Source organism: Protopterus annectens, chromosome 7.part0 (assembly GCF_019279795.1).
Source record: "Protopterus annectens isolate FY-2018-M chromosome 7.part0, PAN1.0, whole genome shotgun sequence".
Classification (NCBI taxonomy): domain Eukaryota; kingdom Metazoa; phylum Chordata; order Ceratodontiformes; family Protopteridae; genus Protopterus; species Protopterus annectens.
This window is the reverse complement of record NC_056739.1, coordinates 1176681298-1176697247: the sequence shown is the minus strand read 5'-3', so window position 1 is coordinate 1176697247 and position 15950 is coordinate 1176681298. Positions and strand designations below refer to the sequence as shown.

Here is a 15950-nt window from a genome sequence, read left to right as displayed (position 1 = left end):
CAGCACCACCTCCTGTAGCATGCCTTTTGAAAAAAACATAGTTATTCTTGGAGTATGGCTAATGACAGTTACTCTTGACTTGTTGACAGGGGAATGGTTCAAACTGAAGAAGGCCTGATGAAAGAGGGATGATTCAGACTGAAGAATACCTGATGAACATAGGATGCTTGATTCTGCATAAGTAGTTCTTCATTTATTTTTATGCGCATTTTGTACAACAAAAAGCTAGGGGAAGAAAGCACATTAAAAACTCCTTGCTTTTAACACATGCAGTTCAGGTTAAATAATTTTTTTTTCAAAGTCCTAGCACTAATGACTTTGTCTTCATCCATGCAACCTATGATAATAAAGTTTAATGAACTTCTGATAGCCTAAAGGAGTAGAAGACAGATACATTGGAACAGATAACAAGTGTATGGAAAAAATGTGTGATATATCAATAACAATGTTTAATAGGAAGGGTTAAGGGAACAGAAAAATAACATCATGATACCTTAAGTAATTCAGTAAATGGTTCATTTCAAGTAAAATAATATACAACTGATTGTATGGTTATATTCAACATCACACATTCTACTATATTTTATATTTTTCTTATGAAAATAAGTAAGTCAGAGTACCAATATTTTACACAGAGCAGTTTGTGGAAAACTATTCTAAATTTAGTAACAATTCAGTTGATGCTAATTCAGAAGCTCTAGTGTGCTCAAGGGCAGCTGCAGAACCCAGCATGAGATAGATGACGATGATTTTTGTGGTCTGTAATCCTTCCACATTTCCCTGCAAATAACAGAAACAGAATAACAGATTTAGTAAGGGAACATGAAATAATTCCTTTTGCTGTATTACGCAACTGCCCGAACACTACCTGGTGACTGGGTTCTCAATGGCTCCATAGATAATTTTGCGTTTGTTGCCTGCATTCACCAAAATGGAAATATCTGCTCCATTGTAGAACTGACCTGTGAATACAGACGAAATTTCACATAAAAACAACAGAAAATGTATATTACATTTTTTTTTAAATTTCATGTCTTAGTTCACAATTAGTATATAATGCTATCATGTTGAAGTTTTATGTTGGTCATGATGCTAAATACACATTAAAATAATTAATAAAACAATCCAGTTTAATTGCTGTGCTCATTAATGTAACCAGTACAGTACCACAAAGGGCTAAATATGTCTTTCTGACAGTAGCAAAGAATTTCAAATGTTCTTCATAATGATCACTGCTGCAGTTTCCAAAGGTATATGGGTTATGTTCTGCCAAGGACAAAACGTCCGTCCAACTTTCAAAGTTTCAGGGCACCTTCCACATGCCCAAACCATTAGTCAGCTCAAACTGAAATGACTAAAATTCAGGTTTGGGTGTCAAGCCCTTCTGAGCTTTCCTGCCACTGAAGAGAATGCTCATCTGTAGGATTTTGAGGATTGATGGCTGGCTAACACGATTTCATTGCCGGACAGACAAGTTTTCTTCAGGAAAAAAACTTTCACTTTATTTCTTGTAACAGAAATATTTTTTTCTGTAAAAGTTTTATATTTAGCTAGAAAAAGGTGTTTTTATTGACTGCCTTGTGATTTTTTTTAACTTTTAAATGGGATTGCCACTTTTTTACTTTTGTGGTTAAAAGTTGTTAAATCTTAGAGTACTTTTTCAGTGAAGAAACACACTATTTTACTTTTTGGGCTGCAGTACGTGTTTGAAGTTCTTTTTACTGTATTTTATTGGGGGAAAAGTTACTTTTTTACAACTTACATTTTTTTACTGACTATTGCTGCTAGACTTTTCCAGGAATTGGGCACTTTTCCAGATTAACCATGGAACAACCCAGCAGTTCTTCAGTTGTACCATCTTCCAGCCATAAAAAGAAAACGATTGTTAAATAGCCTCTACCACCACAGTAGCCTGATATTTTGTATCATCTGCAGATGAGGGATTCTGCTTTGACCAAAGCTGGTTCCTCCTCTGACCATTCTTCTTTTTCCTTGTGACCCACTGGTCTAGCCTACAGCCACCATGGATCGGGGTTAGACATGTTACATGTGGCTGTTAGTGTGCCCTTGTCAGGAGTGGGAGACCCACTCTTGTCAGTCCTAGCTAAAGGGGCAGGGTATCCCTCTTTGCTTAGCAAGAAAGCATACCCATCCCTTGGGACATGAGTGCTAGCAATTATGGATCAGTTTCTTTGGGAAATCCTGTCAAAAAGAAACAATAAAACTAAACATGCACCTTCTGTCTCAGTGACACTGGACAAGAGTAATTTATTGAGCTTAGTTCAGGGTTTACTGCAAGCCCTTGACCCTTCTTATATGGCTGATTCGGCTAAAAGAAAAAGGGATTATTCTTGTTTTCCTGAAGATATTAAAGAGTTTGAACCGAAAAAGGAATGCGAAGAGACAGATTCCTATCTCAGATTCTGAGAAGTGTGTGACTTTGGATAGTCTCTCAGACTAGTTCCAGAATGAATCAGTCATTTCAGTGGGAAAACAATGATGTTTCCTAGTACATCAGAAAAAAGAAGTTATGTCTTACCATACTGTTCCATCTGTGTTGTCGATCTTCACCAGTCCTTGACAGTGGGTTTGGTTCTGAACCTCGGAACAGAGTCGGCCATTTACTTCAGCTTGCACTCTCCAAATTCTTGAGTCAGGCTCTACCCACAATCCTCCTCTCAGAGATTACCTTAGATCGAGTTTGCCAAGAAATGGCAGTAAGATGTGAAAGTTACAGTTAAGTAATAAGCATATCAACCGAGGTCAGACATGAGTTCTTAAAAGGAACTAGTGAAAAAGTAGGTTTGGTCTACTAAGAGTCTCAGGATGGGGGAAGGAGGGTGGGGATGTCAAGGATTGGTGAAGATTGACAACACAGATGGAACATTGTGATAAGACATAACTTCTTTATCTGATGTTGTCAATCTTCACCCAGTCCTTGACAGTGGGACAGAGTCCCCAGCTATTTTAGCCTTGGGAGGTTTCATGGAAAAATATTCCTGAGCACCATAGAGCCAAAGGATGCTCATCCCCTTGGGACCTGATCCAATTTGTAATGAGTGATAAAGGTATGATGAGAAGACCAAGTGGCTGCTGCATAAATGTCATCTAAAGAAGCTCTGGCATGATAGACTGCAGATGTAGCTACTGCTCTTGAATGTGACCCAGTCTCTAAGCCATTTAGCCAAGGTAACCTTTGAAACTGGATTACCTAGATGGAGAGAAGAAAATGCCACAAACAGTTGGTCCGATTTTCTAAATTGTTTTGTTCTGTGAAGAAAAAAATGTAGTTGTCTATGCACGTCAAGTAAGTGGAGGGCATATTCTCCCTTTTTGGAAAAATTTGGGAAAAAGACTGGTAACTGTAGAGTGTGATTAATATTGATTTTGGAGGCAACCTTGGGCAGGAAAAATGGATTAGTTCGAAGCGCAACTCTATCTCTATGAAAAGTTAAGTAGGGAGGTTCACATGATAGTACTTGAAGCTCCGACATTCTTCTGGCAGAAGTGATAGCCACCAAAAATAAAGTTTTCCAAGATAGACGTTTTAAGTCACAAGTTGCTGAAGGTTCAAAGGGGATCATAGTGAGGGCCTGAAGAATTATAGTTAGATCCTAAGGGGGAAGAGGTACCTTAAATGGCGGCCTTAGCATTAGGATACCTTTTAAGAATGCTTTACAAAGTATGTGTGACATTAGAGAAGAACCATCCAGTCCTATATGAAAATTCGAAATCGCTGCTAGGTGAACTTTAATTGTTGATGTGGAGGAACCTGACTGGTAAAGTGAAGCCAGAAAGTCTAACACTGTGTGGACAGGACTGGAATAAGGGTCCTTATCAAGAGCCCATCTAGCAAATTTTTCCCATTTACTTCGGTATAATTTCCTTGTAAATGATTTGTGATGAGTGACAATAATTTGTCAGACAGGTGAAGAAAGGGAAGGATGCCTGGCAATCATGGGAATTGAAGAAGCCATGCAGTGAGCTTGACATGCTGGAAGTTTGGATGCACCATGCCCTCTGGGTGATATAGCAAATCTAGAGCTGGGTCCAGACTCCATGTTTTCCGAATTAAGTGAGGTCACAGGAAGGGAAACCAAATTTGTCAAGGCCAGAAGGGGCAATGAGGATTACCAAATTCTCCGTCGTTTTGGCTTTTTTTAGAAACTGTGAAGAGAGAAGAATCAGAGGAAAGGCATACAGCAGACCAGGGGGCCAATTGTGGAGAAGAGCATCCCTGGGTGACTCCCCTTGAGGGGAGGATTATGGCAAAATAACTTCTGCACTTCTTTAGAGGAGAGGCAAAAAGATCACAGCAAGGGTGGCCCCAGTGGTGAAAAAAAGAAGTTATGTACTTACCATAATGTTCCACGTGAGTTGTTCATCTTGCTTTCATTCTTTACTGATGGGTTTGGAGCCGATACCTGAGCTCCGAGTTGGCAACTACTGCAAAGTTCGAGGATTTCAAGTAGCTCGAGGCCAAGTCCCTATCCCATGATGCACCCTGAGTTACCTCAGATCTTGTTTGTTGCGTAAAATAATACCATATGTCATTCTATAACTCCACAGAAGAGAAAGTATAGAAGGGTTGAGTGACCAGGAAGGATCTAGTATCTCGGTCTTCTGAGAGCCCAAGAGGGGGTAGAAGGGAGGGATGTAAGAATGAAGGCGAGATGAACAACTCACATGGAATGTTATGGTAAGTACATAACTTCTTTATGTGAAGTTGTTCTATCTCGTCGTTCATTCTTTACTGATGGGTAGCGTCCCAAGCACCATCAACCTCGGGTGTCTCACGAGAGAATATTTCTCAGGACCGTGGATCCAAAGGAGGCCCTGTCAACTTTGTAATGAGTGATAAAGGTATGAGGTTTTGACCAAGTGGCTGCTGGGCAAATGTTATCAATAGGATGTCTGGCAGAAAAAGCAGATGATGTAGACCTATTGGCAGCTGAACAAGCAAAGGTGATACAATCAGATAACCATTTAGACAAAGTTGTTTTAGCCACTGGCATACCCTTCCTGGAATCTGAGAATGAAACAAAAAGCTGTTCTGATTTCCTGAAATCTTTTGTTCTATCCAAATAAAATCTGAGCTGTCTGTGAATGTCAAGTTTGTGCGGCATGTACTCTAAATTGTTTGAATGGCTGGGGAAGAAAACTGGCAAATTAATAATTTGGTTGAGATTAGTTTCAGTGCAAACTTTGGGTAAGAAAGAGGGGTTTGTTCGAAGTGAGACTCTGTCAGCTTGGAAAATTAAATAAGGAGGCTTGATGGATAAGGCCTGAAGATCTGACACTCTGCAGGCAGAAGTAATAGCCACTAAAAAGATGGTTTTCCATGACAAAAATTTGAGGTCACATGAGGAAGCTGGTTCAAATGGCAGAAGAATTATGCGGGAAAGCATAAAATTTAGATTCCATGGAGAATAGGGAGATTTCACAGGTGGTCTAATATGAAAGGTCCCTTTGAAGAAGGCTTTGGATAATTTGTGTGACATAATATTCAATCCTTCAAATCCCAGATGAAAGTTAGAAATGGCAGCAAGTTGAACACAGACTGTTGCTGCTGCAGCTTCTTTAATGAATATCATAGTTAAGAAATCTAGAATAGTGGCCACAGGGGCTTGGTAAGGATCAATATTGTTTTTAGAGGCCCATATAGAAAACTTTTTCCATTTGCTGAGGTACAGCTTCCTCGTAGAGGATTTATGAGATGACAGGAGAATTTGCTTCACCTCGTTGGAAAGGTTATGGAACCTGGCTATGATGGGAATTGGAGCAGCCCAGCTGTCAGATTCAGGGACTGCAGAGAGGGATAAAGTTCCCCTGCCGAGCATGTCAGAAGGTCTGGAACTGGGTCCAGAATACAGGGGTCCTCCAAAAGATGAAGTTGAAGGAAGGGGAAACAAATCTGACAAGGCCAAAAAGGAGCTATTAGAATGATGGTCCTTCCCAGGGCTTTGGCTTTCTGTAATACCTTGTGAATCAACGCGATTGGTGAGAATGCATAGGGGAGACCAGGGGGCCAATCGTGAACGAGTGCGTCCCTTGGGTCTTCTTCCAGAGGGGGAATCAGGGCAAAGTAGCTTATGTATTTGGTGTTCATGTGACTGGCAAAAAGGTTGCAGCAAGGCTGGCCCCACCTGCGGAATATCCTGTCTACTATTTCCGTCTTGAGGGACTACTCATGGGGCAACAAAATTGCTCTGCTCAACTTGTCTGCTATCACGTTAGATTTCCCCGGGATGTGCATTGCTAACAGAAAGCACTGGGTGGAAACAGCCCACTGCCATACTCTGAGGGCCTTGTGACAAAGGGGGTAAGATCTGGTTCCTCCTTGTTTGTTCAAATTCCAGACCACTGACATATTGTCTGACTGAATCGCAATCGTACCCAGAGGAAGAGAGTCCTGGAAGTACTGCAACGCCAAAAGTACTGCTCTCATCTCTAGGACATTGATATGCAGATCTGTCTCTTGATCAGTCCATGTGCCTTGGGGTGTCTTTCCCTAAAAATGCTCCCCCTCACCCTATCAGGGAAGCATCTGTGGTCACTGTGGCTGCTGGAGGGGGTAGCACAAATGGGCGTCTTATCGTAACATGAAGTGAGGTCAACCACCACTGAAGATCCTTTTTGCAGGAATTTGTGATCATTATCATGTGAGACATGGGAAGCTCTTGGTAAGACCAGAGTGAACAACAGCATTTGTAGTATCTGCATGTGCATACAACCTAGTGGTATGGCTAGAATTGCTACTGCCATCATACCTAACAATTTCTGAATTTCTAATGCTGGTGCTTTGTTTTTGGATATTAAAATGCAGACATGCTGACGGAGAAGTAAGACTCTTTCTACTGGAAGTCTTAGCATGGTGGTGGTGGTGTCCAGTTCTGCTCTGATAAAGACGATATGCTGCAATGGTGACAAGGCAGATTTTTCTGAGTTTATTGTAATGCCCAGCTGATTGCAGAGTGACAGAGTGAACTCCCTGGCCTGAATGAGTTGATGCCTGGTGTCTGGGTACAAAAATAAACAACCCCCGACTGCGTCCAGAGCAGTACAGTCAGGCCTCCTTTCAGGAGCACTGGTAGGGCTTCCCAAAGAAGTGATCTCTGTCACCCTGGTGTTGCAGATCCCCTCTGTCATGGCTTCGAAGGCACCTCTGCTCCGATTCGAAGGGACCGATGGATCTGAGGAAACCGTCAATACGCCTGGCACCGGACAGTGGGCTCCGAGCCTGAGGTAGGAGCCAAGCTCATCCGAGCCAAAGCCCAGAGAGGCAAAGTTGGAACCAAGTCGGTTCGACTATCCTTCCCGGACCCAACCATAGAGTGTCGGCTCCTAGAGTCCTCGATTGGCACCAAGGACATCAGAGTGAACAGAGCCGAAGACACTGGAGCAGGCATTGGCTCTGAAGGCTCCACAATCAGCAGGTCTGATTCCTCTGGCTCTGAAGGACCGATATGGCCTAAAATTAAGGCTAACAAGCAAACACACACAATATAATTACACAGATAATTTTAACAGCTAGTAAACTCTAATGAAATACTATGCTGTAGAAAAAATGTGACAAAAGGTCACTGACTAAACAGTTACTATTCACTAAATAATCACACTATACTATGCTAATAAGAAAAATGACAAAAGGTCACTGAACAAGCAATATTTTTTGTCAGAAATTTAAATAGGCCTATCAGAAAAAACGAGGCCAAATATAAAGCTAAGAAACAGCACACAGGGAAGAGAACTCTATAGAAAAGCATTAAGAGCTTATCTAACCTAAAAATCTATCTACTATAGTGAAAAAACTAACAACAATATTTGAAAAATAGTAAAGTATTTAAAGTTTACTGGCCTGAGTTATCAGGAACCTCCGATCAGTTGCAGCGGCAAACTAGATCTGAGCTAACTCAGGGTGCATCATGCTATAGGGACTTGGCCTCGAGCTACTTGAAATCCTCGAGCTTTGCAGTAGGTGCCAACTCGGAGCCAAGGGATTGACTCTGTACCTATCAGTAAAGAATGAACGGTGAGATAGAACAACTTCACATATGTTGTTCGCCACTGCTGGATTGAGACCACTAGTGAGGCAAGAGAATAGTTTTGCTCAATTTGACCACTATCACGTTAGAGCTCCCTGGAATGTGTGTTGCCATGAGAAAGCGGTCGGAAGAAATCTCCCATTGCCAAACTCTGAGTGCTTTTTGACACAACGGGTAAGATTTGGTTCCCCCTTGTTTATGTACCAGACTACCGACATGTTACCCATCTGAATCACTGCTGTGCCTAGAGGAAGTACATCTTGAAATGCTTGCAATGCTATTAGCACTGCCCTCATCTCTAGGACATTGATGTGCAAGTTGGCCTCCAATAGGGACCACGTTCCTTGGACTGTCCTTCCCAGATAATGCCCCACCCTATCTTTGAGGCATCTATGGTCACTATGGCTTGGGGCTGGGGAAGACTGAATGAGCGACCCAAGAGAATCTGTTTGGAGTGTAGCCACCACAACAGGTCCTGTCTGCAATGATTGGTGATCAAAATTAAGTGAGACATAGGTTGGTGTATGAGAGACCATTGGGACACTAGTAGCCATTGCAATATTCGCATGTGATATCTCACCAAGGAAACTAGAGTGATTGCTGCTGCCATGGAACCTAACGTTTGAAATAACTAATCTTGCTGGGACCTTGTTGTTTCTTAGTAATTGACTGACCTGTGATCTGATGCATTGTAGCCTTTCTGGAGGGAGCGATGCAATTCCTGCAATAGTATCTAAGTGAGGTGCAATGAATTCCAGCTGTTGAGAGGGATGAAGTGTGGGCTTTTTGAGGTTTATAGTTACTCCTAGAGATGTACAGAGATGTATGGTGTAATCTCTTGTCTGTACTAACTGACGCCTGGTGGTAGTGGTGAGGAGCCTGTCATTGAGGCATGGAAATACCTGGAATCCTTGCAGTCTTAGATGAGCTGGTACCACTGCCATGCATTTGGTGAACACCCTGGGGCTGTGGTGAATCCAAAGGGCAGCGCTCTGAATTGAAAATGACTGGCTCCCAGCTGGAAGTGCAAAACCCTCCTGGAGCTCTTTTCCATTTTTATGTGGTAATAAGCGTCTTGGAGGTCAATATAGCATATCCACACATCTTTTTCCAAGAATGTAAGTATCGACTAAACCGTGACCATCTGGAATTTGGTTTGTTGAACTGCCTTGCTGAACTGGCTGAGATCCAAGGTGATCCCACTGAGTGATCAGTTTAATGAGATTGTCAGCAGGCGGAGAGATCCAAGTAGTAGAGAGTTGGCTATGAAAAGCCTCCAGGTATACTGATTCCTCTGAGAAAGGTTGGGTAGAAGACCAGCCACCCCTCTGTTTTAGGATTTCTAGGATGTCCCCAAAGGAAACATCTTCAGGGTGTGACCTGGGGGAACCTTCCCCTTCATCAAAAATTAATATCTTCAGTGAAAGACTCCTCCAGAGAGTCCAAGTGCTTCCTCTTGCACTTTTTTTCCGCAGGGACTTTCTCGGGGGGATGACACAGGGAAGTATCTGAAGAGGAGACTACTAAAGTAGGTGTTACCTGGGACTTTTGTGCCCTCTGTCCTAGGGATGAGACTGATGGTATCTCATGTCGAGGAGATGCAGAAATCTGTCCCAGCAGGGAAGGCAATGATTATGAGCCTCCAATAGACAAGGCCTTCTCCATAATCTGGAAGGCTGGCCCCCTGTAGAGGGATGGGAGCCTGGAACCAAAATAGACTCCTTTGGAATCAGGGACATACCCCGTACCGAGGAGGCAGCTCTCGGAACAGAAGCCTGGGTCGACACTACATAGGCCGAAGCACTGAGGGACATGGATGGCTCTGAAGGAGCAGAAAGAGTACCATGCCTCTCAGACCCGACTAGAGAGTTCGGACCCTGGGAGGTCTCTGGTGCTGAAAGCTCGGAGGAACTCAAGGCAATTCTCAGAACCAGAGATTAAGATGCTACTGGAACAGAGACAGTGGAAGCCGGGATAGTCAGAGCCGAGGTCTCCAAAAGATCAGCAGGAGTCAGAGGAGGATATGGGTGTGACACAGAAAGAATGGTGCCAACGCTGGTATGGCTCGGAACCGAGGACAATTCTCTCGCCGTCAGCAGCTGATCCACCAGTCTCATGATATCTGCCTCTGAAAGACTCTTAGTAGACCGAACTGATAAGTGGAAGGAGATTAGGAGGTCTCACGTCTGCAAAGGGGCTGGGGGGGGGTCTGTCTTTAAATGGATCTATGGAAGGAGAATAAGATGTTCTTGGGAGTGGAGGCAGCCCTAACTGGTTCAGTACGGATACATCAGTAGGTGTCCAAGAAGTAGCTGTCGGCTCCGATGCCCATTTAAAAGGAGAGGTAGTTCCAGATAAACTGTCTGTTGCCGATGAACTCTTTGGTACCAAGGAAGATTTTGCCATTTTCTGTGACAGTTCCGAGGACCTTGAAACTGAGGAAGGCCTTTTCTTGGAAGCAGGAGAAAATGATGATGATGAAGAACTAGTAGCTTGGATCTTGGACTCAGAAATGGCCTTGTCAAAACAAAATTTCAGGAGACCCTTCAAGATTAATTTATTTCTTCTTTCAGTTGACGTACGGGTAGAAAACCCATGACAAATGGAGCAGTTTTCTTGGAGATGTATTCTTACCAAGACAATAAACACAGAGTATGCCTGCCTGAGTTAGTCATTTTGCCTTCACGTTTTTTACACCTCTTAAACCCGGAGGTGCCCTTAGAAGATTTAGTAGAAGGTTTTTCCTGTTGCTGTTCAGCCATAATAAAAAAAAGAAGTTATGTTCTTACCATAACGTTCCACGTGAGTTGTTCATCTCGCCTTTGTTCTTACACGTGGGTATGGAGCCGATCCATCGGCTCCGATTTGGATGCTTTCCAAGCTCTAGATCTCTGAGAAGCTCGAGACACAGATCCCTATCCCATGATGCTCTGCTGCCAAACCCCAGATCTAGTTTGCTAAACCCAGAAAGAAACACAACTAAGCAACCCAATATAACAAAGTAACTATTTACAATTAGTTAAGAGATAACCTGGCTGACAAGAGGATACTAGCAAGATCAACCAGACCACCAGTCATACCCATTCTTCCAGAACATGGAGGGAGAAGGTGGGAGGGAGTGTAAGAACAAAGGCGAGATGAACAACTCACATGGAACGTTATGATAAGAACATAACTTCTTTATGTGAAGTTGTTCAATCTTGCCGTTTGTTCTTACACATGGGTAGCGTCCCAAGCACCCTAATCCTGGGCAGCTCATGGGAGTACATTCTTGAGAATGGTGGAACCAAAGGAAGCCCTGTCCCTGGAGGCCCTGTCCACTTTGTAATGAGTAATAAACATATGAGGTTTGGACCAAGTAGCAGCTGCACAAATGGTGTCCAAAGGTAAACGAGCTGCGTGAGCTAAGGACATAGAAACAGCCCTGGTAGAATGAGCTTTCACTTCACTTTCTAAAGTTTGATGGGATGAAAAATATGCAAACTTTATACAATCAGAAAACCATTTGGACAACATAACTTTGGATACCGAAAGGCCCTTCTTATTGTCTGCATGGGAAACAAATAGTTGATCTGATTTTCTGAATTCTTTTGTTCTGTCCAAATAAAATCTCAACTGTCTGTGAACATCAAGCTTATGCAACATGTATTCCAATTTACTGGCATGATGCCTGAAAAAGGTGGGAAGGTCAATGGACTGGTTCAAGTTCGCTTCGGAACAGATCTTCGGGAGAAAGGATGGATTTGTTCTTAGAGACACCCTGTTAGGGTGAAAGACCAAATATGGGGGCCTAATAGAGAGTGCTTGAAGTTCAGAAACTCTATATGCTGAAGTAATGGCCACTAAGATAATTGTCTTCCAAGAAAGGAACTTCAACGGACAAGAAGATGCAGGCTCAAAAGGGGGAAGCATGAGTTGAGACAGCACCAAATTTAGATTCCAGGGAGTAATCGGATGTCTGATGGGGTCGAAGGTGATGAGTCCCTTTCAAAAAGGCTTTACATAATCTGTGGGACATAATGTTAGAACCTCCGCATCCCACATGGAAGTTAGATATGGCAGCCAATTGAACCCTTATAGTAGTGGCTGCTGCACCACCGTGGAAAAGTGAAGTCAAACATTCCAGAATGCTATGAATAGGGGTGATAAAGGGATCAATACCATGTTGAGAAGCCTAATGACTAAATCGTTTCCATTTACTGTTATATAGTTTCCTGGTGGAGACTTTATGAGAGGAAACCAGAATATGCTGAACCGCGGGAGATAAATCATGAGACCTGGCTAGGTTGGGAAGTGCAGCAGCCAAGCTGTCAGTTTGAGGGATACAAGAGAGGGGTGAAGAACTCCCGACGAATGAGTCAGAAGGTCTGGCACTGAGTCCAGAACCCAAGGTTCTTCCACTTGGTATTGTTGAAGGGAGGGGAACCATATCTGCAGAGGCCAAACTGAGGCTATCAGAATAACAGTCCTTCCCAGGCTTTTGGCTTTCTGTAAAAATTTGGGGATCAGTGGGGATGGAGGAAAGGCATATAGGAGACCCGAGGGTCAATCATGTACAAGTGCGTCTCTTGGGATGTACCCCGGTGGAGGGTACAGGGCAAAGTAGCTTCTGCATTTGGCATTCATCGGGGATGCAAAAAGGTCGCAGCAAGGCTGGCCCCATTTGCGGAATATCCTTTCCGCCACTCGTTCTTTGAGGGACCACTCGTGAGGCAACAGAATGGCTCTGCTCAATTTGTGCCCAGTGGATACAGCCCACTGCCAAATTCTCAGGGCCTCTCAGCATAAGGGGTAATATCTGGTTCCCGCTTGTTTGTTGATGTACCAGATTACCGACATGTTGTCTGTCTGTATTGCAATAGTCTCTCGAGGTAGAGAGTCGTGAAAGTGTTGCAACGCTAGGAACACCGCTCTCAACTCCAAGACATTGATGTGCAAACTGGATTCCATCTCTGACCAAGTACCTTGGACAGTTCTTCCCTGACACAGCCCCCCCACCCTATCAGGGAAGCATCTGTGGTCACTGTGGCTGTGGGAGGGGGGAGTACAAACGGACGACCTACAGTAACTTGCTGGCTGTTCAACCACCAAAGGAGGTCCTTTTTGCAAGTATTTGTCAGCAGAATCTTGTGTGACATTGGAAGTTGTTGATAAGCCCACTGTGTGAAGAGTAACCATTGGAGTATCCTCATGTGCATACACCCCAGAGGAATCGCTATGAGAGCCACAGCCATGGTGCAAAACAGCTTCAGAATTTGGAATGCAGGGACTTTCTTTTCCATCAACAAAAGGGATACTTGGTTTCATAAAGAGATTACTTGTTCTTGAGGCAATCTGACCAGGGCGGTGGTGGTGTCTAGATCTTCTTTAAGGTTATGCCCAACTGGGAGCACAGGCTGATAGTGTAATCCCTGGCATGAATCAGTTGATGCCTGGTGGTGGCGGTGAGGAGCCAGTTATCGAGATATGGAAACACCCAGAATCCTAAACATCTCAGGTGAGCCGTGACCACTGCCATGCATTTGGTGAACACTCTGGGGGGCTGTGGTGAGACCAAAAGGCAGAGCTTGGAATTCGTAGTGACTGGCCCCAAGCTGGAAACACAAGTGATTTCTGGATGGCCTGGCCATTTTGATGTGATAGTACACATCTTTGAGATCTATCGAGCATATCCATTCACCCGTTTCGAGAAACATAAGTATCAATTGAAGCGTGACCATCTGGAAATTTTCCTTTTTTGACAAAGGTATTTAGTTTGCTGAGGTCTAAGATGGGCCTCCAGTCCCCTATTTTCTGTGGAACTAAAAAGAACCTGGAGTAAGTTCCGGATCCTATCTGGTCCGCCAGGACTGGCTGGATGACACTTTTTTTCCAGCAGCCTTTGAATTTCTATGGCTGCTAGATTCCGCAGACTGGGTGGAATGTCTAGGACTCTTGCAAAATGGAAGGGGATTCTGAAAAGGGAATGATGTAACCTCTGGTAATTATGCTTTTTACCCAGGAATCTGAAGTAATTCCTAGCCAGGCATCTGGGTATAAAGCTAAGTGATCCCCGACTGCCTCCAGAGCAGGACAGTCGGGCCTCCTCTCAGGAGCACTGATAGGGCTTGCCAAGGAACTGCTTCCTGTCACCCTGGTTCTGTGGGCCCCCTCTGCTGCCTGGGTGGCATCTACTATTATACCCCTCTCCTCTGCCACTGGAGGGGGGGGTTCACCACATGTGTTCTGGAAAGCTCCTTGGGACTTCTGGAATCACATTTTTCCACCTTTCTGCCCTTTGGGGTATGGTCTAGTGGGGGTGGAAAAATGGACTCCTACGGCAGACAGAGTCTTTCCTTCCTGCTCACACCTACTGAGTGTCTCCTTGACTTTAGGCCCAAACAAGGAAGAGCCATCAAATGGGGTATTAACAAAGGAAGACTTGAAGGCTTCCGCAAAGGAGCATAAGCGCATCCAGGATTGTCTCGCTGAACCTGCTGCCTGGCTCGATCCCTCGGCTGCATAAGAAATGAGCCGCATGGACAAGTTTACAATGGAATTAAGGGTGTTAAGCTGTGCCGTCACTTTCTCAGAGACAGCATCATCTGTGTTGCCCTGTAGAGTATCTCCAAGCTCTTTGAGGAGATCTCGTTGAAGACTCGTAAAGTGGGTTAAATAGTTAAGCGATCTCCTTGCAAATGTCGCAGAACTAAAGATGTGTTTCCCATATCTGTCCATCGTCCTGGAATCTCTATTAGGAGGATGGACAGAAGAAGAGGTCTCTGACATCTCTTTCTTGGTGGCCGCCACCATCACCATGGCATCAACGGGGACTCCCTTTGTAAGAAAGGACTTATCCTGAGGGGAGGTGATAAATTTGTTGGGCCTCTGAGGGACCGGTTCCATGGAATCAGAAGACTCCCACGCCTTTTGAGCAATCAAGTCCATTAATGTGTCGAAAGGCGAAGTAACCCAGGAGGTGGAAGGTTGAGACCCAAAGGCCTTCAGGAGCATTGACTGATCCTCAGTAGGGGTAAGGGACTACCTATCACCCTCTGCTTAAGTATTTCTAGGATGTCTGCAAATGAGACATCCTCTGAAGGGGACTGCGGGGACCCTTCTGATTCCTCTAAGTCGGTGTCTGATGTCAAGGATTCCTGAGGGGAATCCAGCTGCCTCCTCTTGCACAGTCTCTTCCTAGGGACTTCATCAGTGCAGTCTCCATAGAGCAGGGGTCGCCCAATGGGGTTACCTGAGGCTCTGGGTCTCGACGCTTGGTAGGAACCTATGATGTAGAGACAGAACAAGGCTCTTTAGGGGAGGAAGAGGAAGGACCTGAAGAGGTAAAAGTCTTAGCAGACATGACCTTCCTCATGGCGTCGAAGGCACCAGTGTCTCGGTCCAAGGAATCCACTGGTTCCGAAGAAGATGGCAGTCTCCTCGGGGCAGAGACCACGGGCTCCGAACCAGAGGACGGAGCCGAGCTCAACTGCGCTGAGGCCCTCAGAGGAAGAGTCAGAACTGAAGCCTCAGTTCAACGCTCCCCCCCAGAACCAGCGAGAGTGTGTTGGCTCTGAGACCCTTCGATCGGAACCAAAGATGTCAAGGTCGACGTGGCCAAAGGCACTGGAATAGGCCTCGGCTCCGAAGGTTCCACAACTATCAGGTCCTCACCTTCCAGCTCTGAAGGCTCGAGTGGTCTTGGAGGAGGAGCAGAAAACGTGACGGGGGGGGGTGTCGGGCTTTGATGCCAGATGAGATGAAGCCGAAAGCAATTTGGCCAAGGCCGGGTTCTCCAAGAGTCTCTGCACCACACAGTCCACATTGACATCCGAGATGGTCCTGGAAGAACAGGTCAAAGGAGCCAAAGAATCCACTGACCGAAGGATCGGAGACTTTAAAACCTCTGGTACTGGTTCCAAACTC

The 15950-nt window shown here is 44.5% G+C and overlaps 1 protein-coding gene across 1 annotated transcript in view; it reads right to left on the bottom strand.

Annotated features, from left to right (window-relative positions):
* Window positions 1-429: 429 nt before the first annotated feature.
* LOC122806146 overlaps window positions 430-15950 on the bottom strand; it is a 256706-nt gene continuing 241185 nt past the window's right edge. Inside the window, exons 6-7 of the mRNA XM_044076383.1 lie at window positions 869-962; window positions 430-780 (exon numbers count right to left, since the gene is read on the bottom strand). Coding sequence (XP_043932318.1) covers window positions 684-780; window positions 869-962 — 191 coding nt within the window. The 3' untranslated portion in view covers window positions 430-683. The remainder of the gene's footprint in view (window positions 781-868; window positions 963-15950) is intronic.